Source organism: Raphanus sativus, chromosome 4, assembly GCF_000801105.2.
Source record: "Raphanus sativus cultivar WK10039 chromosome 4, ASM80110v3, whole genome shotgun sequence".
In the NCBI taxonomy this organism is placed as follows: Eukaryota; Viridiplantae; Streptophyta; class Magnoliopsida; order Brassicales; family Brassicaceae; genus Raphanus; species Raphanus sativus.
The window spans coordinates 31,469,264-31,494,268 of NC_079514.1; the positions used below are offsets into that span (position 1 = coordinate 31,469,264).

General features: G+C 29.3%; 2 protein-coding genes across 2 annotated transcripts; one reads left to right on the forward strand and one right to left on the reverse strand.

Moving 5' to 3' along the window:
• Positions 1–430: 430 nt before the first annotated feature.
• Positions 431–2,306, reverse strand: LOC108852359 (zinc finger protein CONSTANS-LIKE 8). The gene is made up of 4 exons (XM_018625854.2): positions 1,688–2,306; positions 1,449–1,604; positions 1,248–1,361; positions 431–811 (listed from the first exon to the last, which is right to left on the reverse strand). Exons 1-4 carry the CDS (start codon positions 2,234–2,236, stop codon positions 704–706), a joined length of 927 nt encoding a protein of 308 aa, XP_018481356.2. The 5' UTR covers positions 2,237–2,306; the 3' UTR covers positions 431–703.
• A 1,353-nt stretch (positions 2,307–3,659) lies between these two features.
• On the forward strand, positions 3,660–6,146 carry LOC108852633 (uncharacterized). Its single transcript, XM_057006854.1, has 8 exons — positions 3,660–4,110; positions 4,206–4,227; positions 4,422–4,478; positions 4,570–4,651; positions 4,993–5,088; positions 5,171–5,295; positions 5,468–5,486; positions 5,559–6,146. The coding sequence occupies exons 1-8, from the start codon at positions 4,008–4,010 to the stop codon at positions 5,877–5,879; spliced, it is 825 nt and encodes a 274-aa protein (XP_056862834.1). The 5' UTR covers positions 3,660–4,007; the 3' UTR covers positions 5,880–6,146.
• Positions 6,147–25,005: the final 18,859 nt, after the last annotated feature.

Sequence of the window (25,005 nt, forward strand, 5' to 3'; positions counted from 1 at the left end):
ATTCAGTAGAACGGAGGTGTCGAACATGGGTTCAAAGCACAACTAACCATAAACTCAACCACTGTTCCAAACCAGATCTTTTAAAATGTTTTTACATCTTTATGTTGCAATATTAGTCTTCAAGTGATTAATTTTAAGGACTACAATAGTTCACCCGTGGACTTAATTAAAGTCACTTAAAGCTTTATAAATTGTAAAGCTTAGACGTTTATTGCATTTTCAAAATCTGAGTATATTGGCAAAAGAAATCAGCTGCCTAGTGCCTTTGATGATTTCCATGAGATGTATATATATAACTAAAGGATTTTCTATTAATCCATTTGTATATTGAGTGGGTCATTTGACTTGAGCAAAACACAAACGCAATAATTTCCAATGCTTTTCGTACAAGATGACCAAGATTCTCCATATTAGGGATTATTAAATAACAATATAAATTCGTGACAAAGAGCATAACAAAATCAACGTTTAAGTCCACTAATCAAAATTCTTATAAAAATGACATTATATTAATAGAATCTTCTTTCCTGGGTCAAGTATCTAATTTGTGCATACGTTGAATTTACATTATTGAACTTCAACATTCACACAAAAAGGACACGTGACAAGCCATTTTTAGTATATAAATTAAATACAATGCAGCTTATTAAAATTTACGTTCTTCTAAAAACTACCGGACGACCATAGTCTTATTAAAAGTCTTTCACCAGAAAGAAGAGGAAAAATCAGAAGCTGCGTATTGCAAATGAGATTGTTGCACCACAAAGCTGCTCCCAAAAGCTTCGTTTTCCTCATGCAGCCCATCCAATTTCTGCACATCATTATTTTAGTAAATAAGAGACCCTTTCTAGTTAATTTACACACATTTTACAGTTACAGTTTAGTTACGATTTTCATTGTATTACTTTTTTTGGTATGACAAGAAGATCCGTTAAAACATATATGAAGTAAACTCTAAGCGTATATAATTTCTTTTCATATAGAGTACAAAAACATTTGCGTGCTAAATTCTAAATCCACAAGTTTTATCCACGTCTGATAATTCATCTAAATATTTTGTTTTAATCATCGACAATCTACATGTATTACCAAATTCAAACTTGTGTTATGATACATGCATGCACATATATATATATATTCAACTATATGTATATGCACTATATTGTACAACGATTTTTTTTTTAACTTGGTTTTTTGACAAAAAAATATTCAAGTAAAAGACGACTAGTTTTAGAATATGAATTTACCCAAAGCTCGGTGTCTTCGTCTTCAGTGGTGGGGATTTCTACAATTTCGTCGTTGCGTGCGAATCTGCCACGTATTCGAGGTCTACTGTCCGCCAACGTTTTCCTGCATGCATACTTTTTTCCAAATGAAAGAAAAAAAGAGAGTTACTAATCATAATTAAAAGCTTTCAAAATTTGGGGAAATGTAATAAGAAAGTTTACCTTTATAGTTTTGGTAAAGTTTCTCTGGTTACGTTTAGCTCTGTACTTTGAGATCTTCTCTTTACGTTCCTCAGCACTGTAACGTCCCACCTTCAAGTTCGGCGCGTCTGGAAACGGCTCCGATGATCTCTGCTCAACAACATTCTTTCTTGTGTTCTGTTAAAAAAAGAGAGAATCAAAAATTAAAACATTTAGCAAAATTACACCAAAAGCAAGAAACAGAGCAACAAAACAGAGACCTGCAAATCTCCTGTGCTGTAGACTCGTCGCATCATCTGACCGGAGAAGAAGTCGTTTTCCGGGGAGTTCAATGTATTGTAATGGAGATTTAAAGAATCCATTATCTGAACGCTGCTGAACGGAATCTGATTCGGTTTTCCGTCGACGGAGTTGGTGCTAAAGCTTCTCTGCATATACCTTCCTGCATTCTCTATTGCACTGTAGCTTCTCGCCATTGATGCAACCGTTTCCGTTTGATTATGACCGGAGCCGCCGTAATACTGCTCTGTTTTGACGGCGTCCGAGAAATTTGGATACAGTCCGGTGGGAGTTTGATGAGAGAGAGTTAGGGTTCCAAGAAGGTCGCTTGGAGGAGATGAAGAGAGGATGTGAGGGGTGAAATGGTCAAACATGTTGAGAGATTCATCAACAGAGTAGAGTTCGTTGTTGCAGAACAAATCTGTTGTTGTTGTTGTGTCTGAAGAGAACATTTCTGGACTAGAGTTTCGAAAGATTGAGGAAGAAGATGAAGAAGAACCATCAAAGATGTAAAGATCCGAAGAAGCCATTTTGAAACTGATGAAGTGAAAGACTATTTATGTTCTCTTCTGATGGGTTTCTCTGTTTTAGAACCAAGACATGACAGGTTAAGTATCTTTTGTCTGGTGAGTGACAATGTATTTATAACGGCGGAAACATCAATTAATTTCACTAACATGTCCTTATGTTTATATAATTGCGGATTTTTTTCTCATAAAGTTTTGTATTCTTACATTTCTAACCAGAATGTTTACATTCAAATAGTTTAATTCAAACCAACTTGGTCTTTCTGTCTTTTTGATTGTATGATGTGAGCAAAAGCTCCTTTTGTTGTTATATTACTATTCAAATCTTACGTTTCTAGAATCTAATTCCGTCATTGGCATAGCTGTTGAAAATGCATTTTTTGATTATATAATTATTTTTGAGGTGTAGTTGGGAATATTCGCGCGGCTTTACTACCAACATTGTGCTTGTTTGCAGTTAATATTTTTTAAATAAAAAATTATATTATCAGATTACAGATGAATTATCAGATCATTCATGTTACCCGATACAAATGTACATGAAAGTTAGCAGGACGAAAAATAAGATTTTCAACCTATCATAGTATAAGAGTGTTTACTAGTACTTATTTGCAGTGTCCCTGTAAAAAGGTCGAACTAAATGTAAATTTAATACACTTGAGCTAATGTTGCTCGGTACGTATAAGCAGTACTATATAAGAAAACTATTGCTTTTTATATAAAATCATCTTTAATAGTGTTCCTTTTTCAATATCTACAACTTTAAACCGTGTTGCATAATAACGCGTTTGATTACAAGCTCATTTTCGAATCAGTACTTTTGAAGCTGATTGTTAATTGTGTGCATCGATTATACTCCCCTCATATTAATTGTCGTTTTAGACTTTTAACACACATATTAAGAAATCATTTAATTTTGCATATTTTCAATATAAACATCATTATCCATATACCTACTTATATTTTAACCAATTGAAAAATACACAAGAGATTAAGGTTAATAAATTATGCAATAAAATACTAAAACGATACTTATTTTGCAACGAAAATTTTTCTTTACAACGACATTTAATATGAAACAGAGGGAGTATAATTCTAAGAACTTTAATTTGATTTGGGCTACGTATTTCTACCTCTTACAAACATAAGTTGGTTTAGCAAGAAAATAATGTGTTTAACAATTTTTCAATGTTGTCTTGTTAATAAGTTGAATACTATCTCATCTTGTTTTGAGAAAAACAAAGTTCGTCTTGTTTGATAATTTGGTTTACCCGAAGAAACTCCGGTTTAAGTATAACCGCACATTTTTTGACAGCATACGTACCCATGTAAAAAGGGTGTCACATGAATATTTACCTTTCTGAAAAGGGTGTCACATGAATATTTACCTTTCTGAAAATTCGGCATTTCCAATGGGTCAAAGAGTTTTAATTCAACCAATAAAATCTCAAGCAGAGCGAAATTTAAGTTTAGACAATAAGTCTTAATAACTGTCGTTTTGAAAAATTTCAAACAGGAAAAAAAGGAAAAGAGGAGAGAAGAAGTTTGTAAATTTTCTACGTTTGTTTCCAAAATTATTGGATGTGCTTGATATTGTAAATCTACGCGTGAAAGGCTGGCTAACTTGTTTTTGTTACCATTTTCTAATTTGCAGTTTCTGTAGAAATTTTATATTTTGTTTTGTGGGTAATCTTGAATCCGAGTGTCTGTCTATAAACCAGGTTTTGTATTGAAGAGATTCGTGTGTTTTTGGTTAGTGGTTATTTGAAAAATCATGGGAAGGTCTCAAGATAAGCTTGAAAAGATGCAGCTCCGGCAGAGTTACCGGAACTTATGGCAGTCCGATCTCATGAGCACCGTGACGGCCGATACCCCATGTGATTATCTCTCTCTATATATCATTTATTTTTTCAAAACGTTTATGTTTTTGATCAGCTTTTTTCGTTTCTTTTTCTTGATTTGGTTTCTGCAGATTGTTGCTTCTCGTGTTTGTGGTAAGTGGTTCTTGTTCATCTCTTAGGTGATATATTTTATCAGCTTCTTGTTGTCATTCAAATGATGAGCTGTTTTTTATTATTAAATGATACAGTTGTTACTCCTTGTAGTAGGTGAATATACAATGGTATTTGTCACTGAATGATTTTATTTTTGGTTCACTGCCTAAATCTGTCGTTTATTCTGATTGTAGTGGACCTTGTGTTTCATACTTACTTCGAAAGAGAGCACTTTACAATGACATGTCAAGGTATTGAATTCTACTTTCTGTACAAAGATGACCAGTTTGTGAAATGATTTGTTTTCTCTTAAATTCTACTGTCTTGTTCTGTTCTGTGAAGGTACACTTGTTGTGGTGGGTACATGCCTTGTAGTGGTAAGTGTGGAGAAAGCAAATGCCCTCAATTTTGTCTTGCCACTGAGGTTAGCCTTTAATATGCAATTTTGAGTTTCAAGTTTGTGAAAGATGACTTGTGGAATTTGCAATCTGCTTTTACTTTGATATTTTTGATGATCTTTCCCCCAATTTTGTGGTTTATGATAACAAGAATGATTCACTATAGCATATTGTGAAATTAGTCAAAATGAGCATGACCTAGCAGTTTATTTTGGTTTCTGATATTCTATAGGTTTGCTGCTTGTTGTTCTAGTGTCGTGTGATAGATCTTTCTTTGATTTAGTTGTTAACATTTTACTGTTTATGGGAACCTGAACAGTGAGTTTTTCTTTTTAATGATCTTGACATGGTTGAGGAATGTTTTCAGGTTTTCTTGTGTTTTGGAAACTCTGTAGCATCTACTCGCTTTATGCTGCAAGATGAATTCAACATCCACACAACACAATGCGACAATTGCATTATTGTACTAGTCACCTCTCTCTCTCTCCTTTCTGTTCACTTCCCTGAGTACACATATTTTTACATCTTCTTCGCCTTTTTTGCAGGGATTTATGTTCTGCCTCAACCAAATCGCTTGCATTTTCTCTCTTGTCGCCTGCATTGTTGGAAGTGACGAACTCTCTGAAGCTTCTCAGCTTCTTTCTTGCTTGGCTGATATGGTTTATTGCACGTATGTATAATCTCATTAATTTTCCATGTCCCTCTGCTCGTTTTGGCTACTTCAAATTTAGCCAAACGACTCATTATTAATGGAGTTTCTTATTAATGTTGGCAATTGTATGTTTACCTAATACATTCTTATCCTTGCTGATTCTTTACTCTGGTCTTGTTTTTTCTTGCAGGGTCTGCGCGTGTATGCAGGTAGAATCAATTTATTTCACATATTTTTACAGTATATATGACCAAAACCCGATCTCTTCTCTTTGCTTGCAGACACAACACAAGATCGAGATGGACAAAAGAGACGGTGTCCTTGGTACTCAACCAATGTCAGTGCCACCGGCTCAGCAAATGTCTCGCATTGATCAACCGATCCCTCCCTATGCCGGTTACCCTCCAGCCTCTGGCTATCCCCAGCCTTACTATCCACCTCCCGGACATGGTTACCCTCCTATGCCAGGCTATCCACCTCCCGGACATGGTTACCCTCCTGCTCCAGGCTATCCACCTCCCGGTCATGGTTACCCTCCTGCGCCAGGCTATCCACCTCCCGGTCATGGTTACCCTCCTGCACCGGACTATCCCTCAAAGTGAGAATCTTACCGAAACAGAAATCTAAATTTTCAAATTCTCGTTGTAATATCATCTTTTAAACCGGTCTGCAGAACTTTTATATTGCTGAGATATTGTCCTGTCCCGTTGTATGTTATATGATTATTTTGAAATATTTTTGCTGTTTGGTTTAGGCCCAGAAAGCTTCTATATACCGTCCGGTTTGTTGTCTCATCGGTTTCTGTTCTCGTCTTAACTATTGAACCATTAACCCTCGAAAACAGTTTACGTAGTTATTTACTTCGTTCACTTTGGTTGTGTATGAGTGTATCTATGTTTAAGTTCGTGACTGGTAATTTGTAGAGTAAAAGGGAGAAATACAAACAGTAAAAATCAGAGGAAAAATTAAAATGGGAAAGTGGTAATCGTACCAGTTATCACACTCGTGAAACTAGAAAGAGTGTATGTTTTACTCTATTAAATTTTTTAAACAGTAATAAGAGTAAATGAAAAAAATATGTTTCACTTGATTAGTAAACTTTTAGAGTAATTAAGAGTGATAAAATTTCACCACTACAATTTGCGCTAATAGTTTAGTCATAGTGTAAATTTATAAGGGAAGAGTTGGCAAAATGCACCAAATTATTTAATATTTAGACCCAAAAATGTAACATATTAAGAATAAATTTGTCCATGTATATTTTTGTATCAACTTATCAATAGTAGACATAATTATCTTTATATTAATGAAAACAATTATCAAAATTGTAGATAATTCAGAAAATATGTTTTTAAATAAAATCATTTGAATTTTTAACATGTTTAATTATACAAAAACTAAAATCATATGAGTTGGCTGATCTTGCTTTTTAGAATATATATTATAACCATTTTATAAGGATAAAATGTATATTCCAATGTTCTTTCTATGTTTTATAGATGTTATTATACATATTGTAAAGTTTTCTTTATAATTTATCAAAATACAGAATATATCAACTTTTATTCTAACCTTGTTTTTTTGTCAATTATAACATGCAGTACATATTGTAGGTATTGCATTGTATTTTTTAAAAAAGATAGAAACCGTTAACCTATGTTTTATCTTTTACTTCACCATCTATCTAAAACAAAACAACTAGTTTTATGTGTATTCTATGTTTTAACCGGGTTATAATTTAGAGAAATTGCATGCTTTACACACAACTTATCTCATAATTAACTCAATATCCTAAATCCCTCTCCATGGCACTTTGATTTATAGTCACCAAAGTTGTCCCATCATGTGGACTTACCTAATTTCATAATTGTTTTTGGATTTTCAGCAAATTGACTCTATAATTTATGTTATAGCCATATGTCACTGTTCTACCTAATTTAGAACATGTACTTTATACTTTCCGTTATTCTTAAATCTGAGAAAATAGAAAAACAAGTGTTACTGATTTATTCAAAATTATATGTGCAGGTTCTAACAATCTCATATCTAGATTAATAAAAAGTACATAGTTCTTCTTTTGTTAATTTTTATGTAACATATATAAGGTAATTAACATTTATATTTGTCTCATATACAATTTAAAAGTTATAGTTAAAGCTTTTGTTATGTTATTTATTTATATCTAAAGAACACTTATATATTTCAAAAGGTTTGATCGATGTGATAGTTTTATATTTTACTTTTATTAATTTATTATTTTATTTAAATTTTATATGTTTCACGTTTATTATGATTTTTTTTTATAAAATAAAATAAGAAATTAAATTATATTTTGATGAATATTTTTTTACCTTTTTACTATTTTAATAAATATAGAATTGACTATATATTATAAAATATTAAAAGTATTGTATAAATTACATAAATTATTATTTTAGTAAATAAATAAAACACAAACCATTTACATGTTTAACTATTAAACATACATCAGTAATTTATTCTCTGTTAACAAAGTACTACAAAGAATATATTGAAATTAAATAGAACATTCTCACAAATATACTATTTTATAGAGATGAAGAGAAAATATATATATATATATATATATATATATTATAGTTGCTAATAAAGAAATCTTTCAAAATTTTAAATTTCGATTTAGCAGAAATTTCAGGTTTCAAAATAAATTTATAAAATAAACATCAAAGATGTTGGTTGCAATCCTTCGTTGTTGAACGAATATTATATTAACTTCGAAACAATAATGGCCCCTATAATCATTTATTTACGAGAAACTTTTTTAAAACATGTAACTGTGGGAACATTTATTTATTTCTACATAAATATTTTCATTAAATCCAAAACATTAAAAAAATATATTAAAAAATAGGCTGCACCAAAAAGATCATATTTACAAAATTCATATAAATACATGTTTAAAATATTAATCAAGTACAAATGGGTTGAACAAGCATATACAATATTTTTTCATAAAAATGTACTAATACGAAATAAGTTAACATATATTATTTCATTTTATTTTATAAAATTAAAATATAAATTAATATAATACATGTTAACTTTGGAATATTTTTATCAAAATTAAAATATTATATTTTTTAATCTCACATCATAAACGGGTTAGATTTGCATAATATATTCCAAATATTTTTCACAAAACACAATAGGTAAATATATTATACATCACAAAATAAAATTTCACCATTTATTTATAAATTTAAGATCGAACACTAAAATATGCAATTAATATTAAAATTTTAATATTTTCTCTAATCTGAATTTAAATGATTTTAACTAAATTATCATATACTGTAGCGCACTATACAAACAAATAAATAAATTTTCTAACTTCACAACATATATAAATAATATATGGAATTATAATTTCATTTAATACAAAATAATGTTTTTATAAAGCACTGATCAAAATCTAGTTATATTTATGATATCCATAATTATTAGTATATTTAAAATATTTTCATTTCTAAAACTAAAATTAATAACATATCAATTTATAATCATATGTTTACCGAAATAATCTTACTGTGTAATGATAAGAGTCAAAACAGATCCTATAACAATTAAAAGACTCTCTTTGTAGGATGTATAACAATTAATCCACAAAATGTACATTTTATATCACTTATGTATCAAATAGGATGCTGCAACAGCTACTCCCGACACACATATCTCCTCTCAAAACCATATGAATTCTCTGAATTATCAGGCGCAAATCCCTTATAGTTACATTTTTCTTTCTTACATCGTTGATATCTATTGATTTTGATGAGTTTTAGATTCATATTTTACTTTATCATGATCCTTTTAGGTTGCATTTGCATATCATATGGGTTGGAATGCACATTTGGAATATGGTCAATTTGAGAAGACATATTTTCAATCATAAATATCTGGGGTAAAGGTAGAAGAAGACGAGAATTCGGGGATCAAGATTGCAATTTTGGACGAGAGATCCCTGATGGAGCAAAGTGGCAGAGATGGAGACTTGACGCACCATGGATGAAGCTTGGTTGCTATGAAGCTTCGCAGAGGTGAGGGATGATTTTCATGGCTTGGTTCGAGCTTGGACGATGGCCACGACCAGAGATTTTGATGCCACCGCAGTAAAAACTTGGTGAGAGGAAGAAGACGAAGTCGGAGCTTGAGCAATCTGAGCGGCTTGACGTAGCGTGTTGTTTGGCCGCGAGATCCATAAGTCCCTGTTTTATATCAACATGCTACATCGAAAGCCACTACGGACGCGATTTTGAGATGTTGACGAGCACGAATTGTATACTTATGTAAATAGATTTAGATCTGAAAAACTTAGATTTTGACTGGTGACATAAAGAAATAAGGGGAATGATCAATTTTTACTAATTCATTAAAAATAAAATTTTTGGGGGAATTTTTGATGTTTTGATTCTTTGTCATTACTTAAATTTTAAGGAACCATACAACAAAAACACTCCTTATCAAAATTAATATTAGGAACAAAAGTAATAAATATCCATTCCTTTAATTTTGTTCATATTCATTCATTTTCTACTCATTCATATTTTTATTTTAATAATTACCAGTTAGAGACTAGTTGTATCTCATTTTCTCTCAAAACTTTGGTTCCTCTTGTAAAAGCTTGAACATTTTTATCAATTTAATGAAGTATTTCATCTTATATTGGGTTTACCTTGATCATTAACTAATCTTGAATCTCACATAAATTTAAGGTTTCTCGTGAAAATTAGAAGGTATACTTTTTTGAATCTATGGGTTAGGTAGCTCTAAGGAGGTTAGTGAAAAGTTAGGGTGTTTATTGTTAGATCTTTTAGTTTCTATGCTTTCTAAGTGTTTTTAATGGTAGATTAGACTTGATCACTCTCATCTAGATCTTAAGCTATTTTATGTTTGGAAGGTGTTTGTTAAAATGTTTGAAAAAACTTAGTATTATTCTAACTTGAATATATAACCAAAGACATCTGATGTTAGGATTGCTAGATGGTTAGTAGACTAGTGATTCATGCATGTTTGATCGCATTAGACCAACGACAATTCATGTTTAACTCTTTACTATCATAGGGTTTTTTGCCACAACAATGAATTAATCTTTTTGAACGAGATCTAGACCTATAAAGACTTGTGATTGCTTAAACATAGCATTTTGAATTGGAAACTCTTTGGATCAATTGATTTAGGCCCATGTATTCTACCTTATCATTTGATTGAAAGTTTAGTTCTTACACTTTTTTTTATTGAATTTGAGATCATTTTTGTTTATATTCTAAGATCTTAGCTTGTTATCAATCATTCATCTTTTTATTTGTTTAGATTAGAAAAATTTATATATTCTTAATATTATAGATCACTAGTTTATTGTGGATTCAATTCTAAAATGTTGTATCGATATATTATTCGATTGTAGTAGCATACACGTTAGGTTAATTGATACGTGGTAAAACACAGTAAATCAACCGTCTTCTATTAAACCAATTTGAGAATGTCTTTTTCTCATTTTCAAATGGCTGAATATTTCTTATAAAAATAACACTATCATTTTATAACAAGATAACAAAATGTAGATAATGCACATAAGCCAACTCAAATGGGCCTAACTACAAAACACACTTGGACTCGTTTATGTGTCTAGTCTAGAGCAGTAAAATTTTAGTTCCGTTAGGGATTTTCTGTTTTTCCAGATAAAAGGACTCGCTTTCGACACTAAGACCATCTATAATAATTTACTCTACTTTTTACTCTAACATAGAATAATTCTATAATAAAATTATAGTTTTTTCCAATGGTACTCTATTTAAAATAGAAAATAAAGTGGTAAAAAAAAAATCAAGTTATTCTATATTTGAAATAAACCTATTTTCACTTTATTATAGAGTGAAAAAATAAAATATGATGGAAACAATTTTACTCTAGATTTTATTTTAAAGTCAAAAATATAGTGGAATTAGAGATGTCTCACACTTAAACATTTTGCCATCTCTAGTTTAGTCATCCCTGATTAGTCTGAATTAAAAAAAGAGTTTACGCACATTAAAATAAAATTTTAATGTAATTTCTCTTCATCGCCAAATAAAATTTTAATGTAATTTCTCTTCATCGCCAAACGGGTATCCTTAGATTAAACCCAAGTTCATGCAAAGCCCATGCCTACCCTAGGAAAACATTAGCTTATGTCAACTATTTTTTGTAAAAACTTTGTAGGGCATATTTATATGTAATCTATCCATAAACAAAACATCACTCGTTGATTTTTATTTTTACAATTATAATTTAGATGTTTGTTGACAAAAAAAAAATAGATGTTAATTAAAATTGTCTAAGATAGCTTTTTTGTTTCTTTTTCACAAAACAAAAGCACAGAAAAAAATGACCAGAATAAATTTTAATAAAGGGTAAATAGACATCTATATCCTATGATTAACTAATCTATATTTAGGATTTAGAGTTAAAGATTTGGTGTTTAAAATTTATAAAACAAATAAAATAAAATTTAAGAATAAAAAACAAAAGTTTAAATAGTTTTTAAAATAATTTTGAATCTCAAAAAGAAAATTTGGAAAACAAAATTCAAAAAGTAATTTGAAAATATATAATTTAGAACTATAAAAATTAATATTTTTATTACTTTAATTATATTTTTATTATTTAAATATCTATAAATCAAGAGGTAGAAAATTTTGTTCATCTTAATGAAACATGTTTTGGTCATTTTTCTCTTTTGTATGCTTTTTGGTGACAAAAACTTAATAATTGAAAATTTTTATTACTAGTTCATTATAATATATCTGAAATTTTTACTGTTTGTAAATGTTTATATGTTCGTCTTCTTTTCTTGTCTTTCTCCTTTTTTCTGAAAAGGCATTCAAAAAGACATGTCCACAAATCACTATACTAAGAGAGCTGATGTTCATCTTCTTTTTTACCACAAATTTTTGTTTTTCTGTATCTTCTATATTTTTTTTATCTAATATTATTTCTCTTATTTGTTTACTAATTTTTATTTTAAAATTTTGAAATGATAGTTATGTATAGGAGACTTTTATATGTTGCAGTTTTATATCATCAGTTTGATTAATTTTGATATTATTTCATCATAAAAAAGTGTTATTCAATATATTATTTTTATTTGGTTTAAAGCATTGAAAATTGTTCGGCTCTATGTTCATGCTCCATAACCAATCTGGGTGAACAATGTTTAATAAGGTTAGTTTATTTTCAATCAATGACTGGAAGTTAGGATTTCTAATTTTAACTCGAATTAATTAACTCAAATTCGTTACTTATCAGCTTAAGCATTCCATCTTCCCATTCTCTCTCCTACTGACAATCTTTTTTGATGTGCAAGACATGCTACTATGGAGTATTTTTGCGTAGCATACTTGAACCAAATACTACAGAACCAAAATTAAGTCGTTCCTACAAGTTTTTAGAAAGAAAAATAAAAAAGCGCTCTTAGTTCAGTTCTGTAGAACGTGGGTCTCCAAAACCTAATGTCTTAGGTTCAAATCCTATAGAGCGTGATGTCACTCTTGTTTATTAAATTGTGTCAAAATTCCACTGTTCGCAAATAATTGAGCAGCAATCTGAATTAAACCTCCCGCATATGAAAGCAAGAAGGAGGTTAGTCAAAAAAAAAGATGCTAATTAATCAAAAGTCCAACTGATCACCACGTCTGTATTGTAAATAAGCAGTTACGAATAATTCAGCCAAAGTAATAGGAATTAAACCTAAGACGATTCCAAATAAAGAAACTCCAATCATTTCAATTTTCTTTTGTTTTCATTTTTGAAAGGTAAAAAAAGAGGTACTATCTATTCCTAGCTCTTAATATGTATTACCGATGAATCTCAATGACCAAAATTGGGTAATTAACACGGTAAAGAATTATCGAACATATGAAATACTATATAAATCTTTTTTGATCAAAAAAGATTCGTTCAATTAATTTTAAATAAGTCGTATTTTGCTTAGACCAATAAATAGAACTGAGGTTATAGTTAATACTGCTAGTAGAAAACCGAAATAACTAGTTATAGTAGGCATGAAGGGACTCAATAAAATATGTTTTTATACATATGTTTCTAAATTACTTCCCAAAGTTTTAATAAAAAAATATTTAAAGATAGATACAAATACTAGTTCCAAGAATCAAAAAATTCAACTGAAAATTTGTGAGTTATCAATCATTATCGGTGGTATAAACAAAAATAGATAAAAAGAAAAAAAACTAATTCATCGTCTTTGGCATCTGTACCATCTCCAGAATTCACGTAACTGATACATTGAGAAACTCTTTACTTTAAGAAATTAATAAGAAAAATAATACATAAAAAAAAACTCTATTATATAACTTCAGTTAAACTATAGAACTTTTTTGGAATAAAACAGATTAATATAGTAGAACAGTTTTCTTCATTTAATCTATGAAATTAAACCAAAAAGCAGTATCCTACACGGAGAACGAGATCTGTCAAAAAAATAGTTATTTATTTTAACGAGATCTTTAAAACTTGTAAGTAGCAATTTCTCTTATTGTTTCCTTTCTAGGTTTTAGTGTTTTTTTCTTTCGACATTATATAGAAAATAGAGTGAAAAACCCCATCATCTTTTTAGTTAGCTAAAGAAAGAAAACACCTTTAAATTGAATACAACAAAACAATGGACGCATTCCAAAGATTAGTATTTTTTTTATTTGTTATTCTTTTGAATTGATCAAAAACTATTCTTCATTTTCTTGTTACTGGAAATTAATTCCTTAAAATAAAATGAAACAAAAAGCAAAAACCGGGGGGGGGGGGGGGGGGGGGGTGTTACAAAAAAAAAATCTCTTCTATAATAATGCATATGCAACAAAAATGAAATTGATGGGTTTTGGATTCATGAGAATTTCCTTAATGAATTATTAGAATTAGAAACCACCCTCCTATTTTATCTAATCTTTAGTTTATTTTCTAATCCAAAACAAATAAAGGATCAAAGCCCTTGTAGATTACAGATACATGAATTTGAAGAAGTGGGACATGGTTATACATCGACAAGCAAGAAAAAAAAGAAATAAATTATCTAACACTTCATTTCTATACTAATTCAAATTGCGTTGCTATGTCAGAAGAAGGATAGCTATACTGATTCGGGAGACTCTAAAAATACCCTTGATACTTTATTGACGATCTCACAAAGATGAAATCTCAGTGAATTTGAGTTTACTGATTCATATTTTACAGAATCGATTCCCTACGAGAATATCTGGAGTTCGGTATGTCTGGAAGCACATGAGAACGTTCTTTTGCTAATATTATTACCAGTATTTGATATTAGGTCATTCATAGCATTACTATACCTTCATATTCATTGCGGGCTGGGTATTCGTCAACACCAGTTTAGCTTACGATGTGTTTGGGAGCCCTCGCCCAAACGAGTATTTTACAGAGAGCTGACAAGGCATTCCATTAATATCAGCAATGTAGTTCATCCAACGATAAACCAAATTCAATTATAGAGCTATGACACAATCAAATCCGAACGAACAAAATGTTGAATTAAATCGTACCAGTCTCTATTGGGGGTTATTACTCATTTTTGTACTTGTTGTTTTATTTTTGAATTATTTCTTCAATTAAAATTAAGAAAAGTACGTTGAATAATAAAATAAAAAAGAAAGAGTAGTAATTTTCTTATCCCATTCGGATGGATTATATATTATAATTATCTCTGACTGTTTATGTTTCTAGCATGACCACTCCATGAAATACGGAGGGAAGCGGGATAAATGGCTGATACTACTGGAAGGATTCTTCTTTGGGTAATAGGTACAATAGTTGATATTCTTGTGATCGGTTTAATAGGTATTTTTTTATGGTTCATATTCAGGATTAGGTTTATCCCTGTAGAAATTGGATGAACTGAGTTATAGACGTGAAAACATAAGAACTCAACGGAGGCCAACTCTTCCTTCTTTGTCTTATTCGAGGGGATCCCGTTTAACTGCTAATAATCAGAAGAATTTTTATCGTATTTTTGAAAAATGAATTTAATTAGATTATTAGGTTACGAACGTATAGTATTTATTATTAACCTTTTAAGGGGAATCACTTAATTTTATATTTCTGCTTTCTCGGCTGACACAATATTTTTTATCATTAGATCTATCATTAAACTTTTGTATATACTAATATAAGTTTTTATTTATTTTTTATTTATTTAGTATTTCATCAAAATTAAAATAAAAATAAATAAAATTACAAAAGTAACTATTAGTATACTATTAATTAATAATTATATATACTATATATTGTATATAGATATCTATTGATTTTATTTTCCAATGGTATGATCGATAGGATGACTATCGAGTTTTTTAAAATTGAAATCAGCATATGAAAGCAAAAAAGTTAATTCAGTAAACTACTGTATTAGGAGGTTCAACGCTAGACCTGTTTTCCATGCAAAATATTTATTCTTAAACTTTTCTGACAATGATTACCTAATAATCAATTGGGGGATACTAGAAGTTTTTGTTCAAAAAGTCTTAGTCGCTCACAAACTAAAAATTAAGAAAAAAAACTTAAAATTAAGAAGAAGAAAAATTAAGATTTAAATATATAAATACGTCCAAAGATACATTAGAAGATTATAAATATTCACTAGAGACCTACATCTAATGAAATAATTTGTTTATACATTATGTCACGCCAACTAAACAAACGTGAACAGTGATAATTATTAGTAGGGAAATTGAAGACATTGTTTCACTTTAATTTTGATACAGTTGATAATTATTAGTAGGGAACCTGAAGACATTTTTCACTTTAATTTTGATACACTAATATATGATAGTATCTCATGTAATATGAATCTTTTGATAGTATGACTTAATGTAATGTATTTATAATTATTTATATATATGACGTTAATTTTAAAATTATAAGTTCTAAATTTAATAACATACTTAAGTTTTTTTAAATTTAAATCATGATTTATATATTTATTTAAAATATTCTTATTTTTTGTATTTTTAGATTTGGACTATGTTCGTTCTGTACTCATGCTATTAGACGGGGCACTGTTGAAGACCATATGTAATATTTGTTTGTGTTAATTAGTATATGTTCTTATATGGTACAAAGCGAACTGTATGATCACCTGATTAAAAAAGAATGTTGATATAAGTAATTTACGATAGACATGACTAAGAAACAAACATTTAAGCGAATCATGATCATATTTCGTGAGATTATTCTCATTTGATCTATTGCCCAAAATTTTTTAACGTAACAAACCAAAAAAAAAAAGTCACTCACATCAACTAAAACCGAGTCTGGTTGGTTTTTTTTTATAACGTAAATCTTCTTTTCTTAAGCCAATATGAAAAGAAGAAATACATACTTACGGATGATACATTCTGTCTAATACATTACTAGTTGGTCACACCCCCATTTTTTCCTACTCAGCTGAAGTCTCTAACTTCATTTGTTACGAAACGAAGACCCAATTCAAAATAACTTCATAATAAACGATATATGATGGTCTATTAGTTTTAATTTTACAAGTGGTTACAGGATATGAACCTATTACTTACAGTACATTTGAATACCTAGAAAAAGATTTATTTATGAACTACATTTTTCACCTGGTGATTACACTTTTTACCTGGTGATTAGACTATATCTTTAATAGATTCAGATTTAACCATTTTTCCAAAAAAAAAAACTTCCTAATAATTACGTGACTGGTTGAGCCATGTAGATGTTTTTGAATTTCGGCACATAAACAATGACAGTCTAACGTTTTTTATTGCCCTAAACCAATTTAAAGACTGCACATTATATCCAAGATTATAAATAATTACAATATAATATAATTTAAACTTTCACTAAACTTTCATATATTGTGGTTTGCAGAGTTTTTCTAGAGTTTGTTTTAGTCTGATGTCAAAAAAAAACTTTCATTAAACAAAACATTTGATCAAATTTTTACTAAAACACTAAATTTTAAGCACTAGAAATATAGTTTTATTTTTCACTTTTCCTGCAAAACCATTAAATAAATTTATTTACTTAGATATTTCAATTATAGTTGTTTAAACCCATCTCATTAACTTCTCTTATGATGTCTTAAACGGAAATCATTTTCAAAAATACTAATTTCGAAAAAAAAAGATTTCAGCGATAGACGTCGATTATACTTACCAAAATAGTCACAATAAGCAATTTATATATTTCGATCACAATCTTGCATTTAAAAAAAAAAATTTCAATAAGTTTCTATGTTTCCTTTGGTAATGATTTGCAGAAAATTTTAAGTTCCATAAACAAATCAGCTCCAGATATGTATAATGCATACCATTTTTACAGAATTTTCAGATTCAAACATAATGCTTTCAAAGTACTTCAACTAAAATGTCTAATAAAATTATTCTAACTATTTTTTTTTGTAAAAAAGTGTCCATTAAACTGGATGCCTTAATCAGCTTGGGTGGCTTCCGGACAGGCCCTGCACGTAAACTTTTCGGGTTGAGCGATTATGTATTGCTTCCCTTCACTTACTTAAAAGACAAAAATCCTCGATAATGATTTCATTTCAAAATTATTTTACCACAAAGATCATATTAAGTATACCATTGTTCTATTGCCATAATAATCCACAAAAGATATTATCTATCTAATTATGTTTGAAGTCTTATCCTAGGTTTTGTACAATCTCTATTTACTCTTGTCTTTTTCCACCACAGTGTTTATATTTAGAAGTTGTAATTTCAGTTTTGTTGATATAATGTACCAATTTGTGTGCAATATGAATATGTCTCCAAATCAGAATTTTCTGCTATCATTGACATAAAAGACCATAAGATTGTGATACCAATGTATCTATCAAGTAGTTTTGCAAACTGCCAATAAAGCTAATATAGCTGGTTTGGGTAGATTTTAAATAAACTAATCAATACTCCCTCCGTTTTGGTATGTAAATAGTTTTTCTTAAAAGCGCGAATATTAAGAAAGTTGTTATTTAAAAGAATATATAATTTAATCAATGAACACAACCAATTATAAAAAACCTAACATTATTTCATTGGTCACACAATATCCAATAAATGAAAAAGGTACATTAAAATATGTAAACTACTTATATTGTAAAACAGACTATTTTTGCTAAAACTACTTACATTTGGAAACAGAGAGAGTACGTAAATAACAGATACTATCTTGAATGGATTACTTTCGCGTATATATAATATGTTTTGATAAAAAAAGTGATGAATATATGCAAATTTCCTCTTATATCACTTTAAAATCAGAATATTCACAAATATAATAACAATTAATTGTACTATAAGGTTTTCTCTTAAGATTATATAAGTAGAGTTATAATAAATGGTATATGAAGGTTTATATAGAAAAGAAATATATATATATATATATATACTAACGATATAGAAGGATTTAGTATATTTGTGTCTGGACTAAAAAGAAACATGAGTATTAATTAACTTTATTTGTTCAAACCCAAGCTTATTTTATGTCACATACTCACATACGTACAAAAATACAATTATGGGGTGATTTCATAATCCAGAGATCTAAACAAGGAGTAGGATTCAGTTTTATCCCTCGGTTTAGTTTTCAAAAAATGGCTATAACTCAAATCATGCATAGTAATTCCATATAATAGTTCAGAAATATTTATTACATAGTCATGGGGAGATATATTTTGGAACTGTTCTCATTGAGGGACCATAAAGAACAGGTCCCCGAAGCAATAATTAGGAAACAGCTTTAGTTAAGAGGCAAACATATATACCACTACGCTCTTCAATCTCGATCAATTCTATCATAGCATACATGAATAAGTAAAATATATAAATATAAATATGTGTAAGCTGGACCACACTATGAACAAGTCTGCAAGAATGATTAAAGAAGAAAGAGTGAGATAATGAGTGTGAAGCAGTTTCTAGTTTCAAGTTTCAAGAACACTTATAAACCCTAAAGCTCAAAATTGTATACTGTCTCAGAATATATCAGGTCTCTCAGATTTTCCCTTTTCCCACACTTATGATCTCATTGTTTTTTTCTTCTTGTATTTTAACGGTTATGATTGATTTGCTTTATTTTACTTATCACCTTAAACTATAGTAGATGCTCCTTTACTATATTAGAAACATTTCAATTTCTTCTATATATACACATGGATTTCTGCTAGTAAATAGAGCTATATATCTGTATGTGCTCTCTTATCAATTTCTTTTTTTTTTTGTAAAAATCTTATCAATTTCTTTTCCCACCTATTTTCTTTGTTCATGATTATATTTTCATATTAATAAATGAATTATTCAGTCTTGAGGATAAAAAGGAGGAGTAAACTCGTAAAATATTAAGCTTGTGAAAAGAATTGAGTTGAAAAAATTACACCAAAAAATAAAATTGATTTGAAAAATGCTAACTTACGCAGAAATGCATCACAGAGGACGCTGGCCAATCTAAAAAGGGTTCTGAAATGATGACGTCGTGCGTAAGTAAGGGTATTTTACGTATATCAAATATGAAAATGGATTCCTTTGTCAAAATTTGGTATGAAACGGCGGAAAGACATGCCGTTTGGATTGGACCACTTCCTTTTATGTGTAATAATCCCGTTCTTTTTACAATCGCACTCCGACGCACGGCGCGTTTATGTCACGTATTAAAAACAGAATGTCGTTAGCGTTTTCTTTTTTCGGGTCGAAATGTCGTTAGTGTTTACTGTTATTTCTTTAAACAATACTCTTTATTAGTTGTTTATTAGTTGTTTTCGGTAAACTATGAGTTTTCCTTCACCATATTAAAAATAATTTTTTTTAAATTAGATAATATTTTAAATAAAATTTTGTAAGTTTTAGATTTTATTATTTGCTTACAATATTTAATTCAAACTTTACTTTACTTATATATGAAAATTAGGATAAAATCAATAATTTAATTTATATTTAATAATATATATATATTTAAAATTATTATTTTGGAAAGATATTTTTATCTATTTATTTTTGTTAAAATATAATAAATCAAATTCTACAAAAAATAAAGAGAAAATTTTGTTAGGTATATAATTATCAAAACATAAAACTAAAGAATATTTCTAAATTTGTAGACATTAAAAAGAAACTAATAGTATAAGAATTAGAAAATCATAATTTTCAAAAAGACGGCATAAATTTTTTGAAAAATTATTTTAGCAACAAAAAATTATGCAATTATAAAAAATAGAATTAAATATATTTTGAAAATTGTAAAATATTATAATATTTCTATTTCTACTAATATATTACTTATTGTTGTATTAATGGTGATCTATGAACTAATACTAAATTCTAATGAATTAGTAAATTAAAATCAACACTAAATGTTAATATACATGTCACAATTAATTTCAAACCATGTTATCATTGTTAACAATGTTATTCCATCAATGTAGTAATGATTCATTAAAAAATATCACTTATTAAATAATGTAAAAAGGATATTGTTTATTACTTAGTATCATAGATTCGTAAAGCTAATCTTTACTTTTAAAAATTATATTACAATGGAAACTAAAACATAATTTTTTTGACGTGAAATGGTTATTTTACGATAAAAATGGTTATTCTATCAATTAAAATATAGTATTGATGGAAAAAATATGTGCATCTTACTCTGAGTCGTGCTTGAATAAAAAGCAAGTGCTTTTGGTAACGATATAATTTAGAACAAATGCTTATCTGGATTTGTATCTCCAAATCTGAATTCTTTTTTTCTGGTTTTACCATTTTTTTTAAAACAATAAGCTCACAATAGTTTTTTATGCTTTTGAACCGAAATATATCAGGTCCGACTATGCTCTTACTCACCGTAAATTGACAAAAATATTTATCACTAATTAAATTGAAAAAATCCAATTTATAACCAGTTTTACAACACAAAAACACACAACTTAATAAAATTGAATTTATGTTGAAAAAATCGTATAAATAAACTTTTAACAACTCGAAAAAACAATTCCACAATTGATAATGTATTTATTTATATTTTATATATATTGATAGGTTATATTTCACTTCAGATTTGAGAACTGTGTACATATATTTAGTGATTTATGATGATATTGACTTTTCAAAACACTACTAATATATACGTAAAATAGTGTGTTACATAAAAATAGATGTTACAATAATTTTTCCTTAATGCAAATTATGTTATGGTTCCATCACAGTTTTTTGGTCATACAAATTCACACAAAAAACTATTAATTTATAAAAAAAATAAATATTATTGTAACATCTATTTTTGAAAGAATGAATAAATTTAATTTTTTTAAAAAATAGATGTTACGATAATATTGACTTTTTACAAATTAATATTTTTGTGAATTTTTATAACCAAAAACATTCTGATGGAACCATGACATAATGTGCATTAAGGAAAATTTATTGTAAAATGTTGATTTTTTTGTAATTAGTTTAAAATATGCCATCACGTATACTTTATCTTGCTTTGAATTGATTTTTTAGAGAAACTGGCGCGTGTGAGATGATATATATCTAGTTTTTTAATGCGTGTATGTATAAGAATTTGAGAGAGAAAAGAAAAGAAATGGTCCCAAGAAAGAGGAAATAGATGCAAAATTTTGGTGGAATTAATGTACAAAAAAAAAGTAATATAGAAAAATAGAAAACATAAAGAAGAACACAAAAACAAAAATTAGACGGAGGACCACTTAAACACGTCTCATGAACAGTCCCTTGAAGTTTATGAACAGTTCTTGACACCATCATATACCAAATTCTGAAACTATTAGTTTTGATTATGAAAAATAAAATTTTAGATAATTCTTATCAAATGACTCTCTGATGGTCTGGTCTAATAGTTATGTATCATTACCAAATGCAACGTATTTGCTATATATTAAATATAAATGGTTTTTTTTAATTTCCTAAAAGCTAGACAATGGGTTTCTAGGTTTCTTGGCATGAACTTGATGTAAGATATAGTAAAATTAAGCAAAATACATCAATATTCTGTTTCACAAGTAATACCAAACTTTTGCTATATTGTTGGTAATAAGTTATAATCAAAATTTGTCATTTATAAGAAAACTCATGGTTTATCCATCCAATGAAACAAATAATCTTTTTGGGTGATTCTATTAATACTGTGTGGTTAAATAACTACAAACACAGTATTATGTCTGTTTCTTTATGTATTTTATAATGTCCTCTTTTACAAATTGGTTTGACGTTAGCTAATCAAACATTAACCTACTCAAAAAAGTTATTCTAATAATTAATTAATTTTTGTACATATATTTTGTTATTTTGAAATCAAGGATTGACACTAAGGGGGTGTATTCAACCGAGAGTTTGAGATGATTTGTATTAAAATGACAAATTCACTGTTATTCAAATATGAATTTTAAAAACTCATTTAAAATCCACTGTTATTGAACTTGACATTTCGTAAAGTACTTTGAAATCCACTGTTATTGAAAATATTTTAAGTTGCGGAGTTTTAAAGTTTTGGGGTGATTTTAGGGTGTTTGGGTGGAGTTTCTTAGTTAAAAAATTAAAACTCAAATCTCATGGTTTTAAGTGATATTCTAGAGTAGTTTAACAAAAATCACATAAATCTCTGCAACTTATTAAAATCATCTAAAACTCCATTAAAAATCAAATCACATCAAATGTTAAATTGAATACACCTCCTAAGTTGTTTACCACTAGTTTACTTTACATGGGACTACAGATGTTATAAAGTTCTCAATATTTTATTTTCTGATATAGTTAATAACTAGTGTTAAATCAGAAGAGAACTGCCACACAGACATATCTGAGAAAAGCCTGAACTCAACTCCACTTCCAGTTTGATCTCTTGGGATATGTACTCGTTTATTTATCTACCTCTCCATCTATAAGACTATAACCGAACACGTATATATATATCTTAGTATGTTACTTGGTTAATTTCTCAAAGAAAAAACAATTAGTTAACTTTTTAGTTATTGACAAAAAAGAGTTAAACTAATAGTTATCATTCTAACGGTCCTATAGTTTGATTATATTTCTACTCATATGAAAAACATGTAAATATTTTATACGAGCAAATTCTGCTATCAAATTGTTCATTTTTATTTATTATTTAGTTATCAAATAGATATGTTATACTAACTAATTTTAGGAGCAAATAAACAGAGGCATACATTTATAATATCATTATCATTGTTTGTGTATAGAAAAGGATATCAATTGGACAAAATAGAAGTTAAATTTACACATTCACATGACTCTCTAAATTTTTTTTTTTGACATCAATGTAATTCATCTAGATTCTGTATACCAAACTGGAAGCTCTGCATTTATGTGGACGACAAAAGAGTTTTGCTGTCTAGCACTGCGTGTAAGACTATCCGCTCTTGTATTCTCCGTCCTTGGTACATGAATGATCTCCGAACTTTTGAAACTTTCTCTCAATATCTCGATATCTTCTAAATAACTTGTGAACACCGGCCATTCCCTCAGTTCTGAAACCATCTTCACCAATTGAGAACAATCCGTTGCAAAAGTGACTTGATATTGACGTAGGTTCCTCATACATTCCATTGCCCAAATTAAAGCTTCCACCTCCGAGTGAAGAGGGGATAAACTTGCCTTTGGCGACTGTGCTTTGTCCACCGTAGTAATCAATATCCTTTTCGATTTCCGATGACAATCAAATCAGGACGTCTTCCTACCATTTTTCAACTGAAATGCGTCCGTGCTTCCCATACAATATGGACAAGATAGCCTCCCATGCGTCGTCCAGCCCGACAACATCCCATATGCAAGAAAATCACTAATAGTCCACAGTAGAACTGCTCGCATTGTAAAGTTTGTTCTCGTTGAACAATCATATGTCTGCACGCCTGTTGATCACAATTCCTTCAATTCTTCAATCAAAAGTTGTAGAAAAACATCAAGGGATCTTTTGGGATGTTTGGGTCCAGGTGTTAATATACTCATGAAAAGCAATTCTTTTTCCATACGCATCTCTGGTGGAAGGTTGTATGGCGTCAAGAAGACTGGCCAGAGAGAGTATTGTCTTCCAGACATTCCAAATGGACTAAAGCCATCTGTGCAGAGCCCAAGATAAACGTTGCGGGGGTTGCTTGCAAAATCAGGATAGACCTTATTCAAATGTTTCCATGCTTTGGCATCAGAGGGATGATTGATCTCTCCTTCCTTCTGATCATGTTCTGCATGCCATCTCATCGATGCTGCCATCTTTTCAGATTGATATAATTTCTTCAGTCTATCCTTGATTGGTAAGTACCACATCCGCTGGTACGGCACCCTATTTCGTCCACGTCCTTGCGGTTTATATCTTGGCTTCTTGCAAAATTTACACTCTAACAATTCTGCATCTTTTTCCCAGTATATCATACAGTTGTCTATACACACTTCAATCATCTCCGAAGGTAAGCCAAGACTATGAACAAGTTTATGAATCTCATAATAAGATTCAGCACACAAGTTATCTTCAGGCAAATACTCTTTAAACAACTCAGCCCATGCATCCATACAAACTTCAGGTAAGTTATGATCAGTTTTGATATTCATCATCCTAGCTGCCAAAGATAATTTAGAAAGACCTTCTCTACAACCTTCATTGATTGGCTCATTTGCTGCTGCTAGCATTTCATAAAAA

Excerpts from the sequence above, each read along its gene's own strand:
- LOC108852359 (XM_018625854.2), bottom strand. The coding sequence starts at position 2,236 with ATGGCTTCTTCGGATCTTTACATCTTTGATGGTTCTTCTTCATCTTCT. Across the intron at positions 1,605-1,687 it reads ACAGCACAGGAGATTTGCAG|AACACAAGAAAGAATGTTGT; the intron begins GTCTCTGTTTTG and ends TTTTTTTAACAG. Across the intron at positions 1,362-1,448 it reads ACTTTACCAAAACTATAAAG|TATGCATGCAGGAAAACGTT; the intron begins GTAAACTTTCTT and ends TTTGGAAAAAAG.
- LOC108852633 (XM_057006854.1), top strand. The coding sequence starts at position 4,008 with ATGGGAAGGTCTCAAGATAAGCTTGAAAAGATGCAGCTCCGGCAGAGT. Across the intron at positions 4,111-4,205 it reads CGTGACGGCCGATACCCCAT|ATTGTTGCTTCTCGTGTTTG; the intron begins GTGATTATCTCT and ends TGGTTTCTGCAG. Across the intron at positions 4,479-4,569 it reads CTTTACAATGACATGTCAAG|GTACACTTGTTGTGGTGGGT; the intron begins GTATTGAATTCT and ends TGTTCTGTGAAG.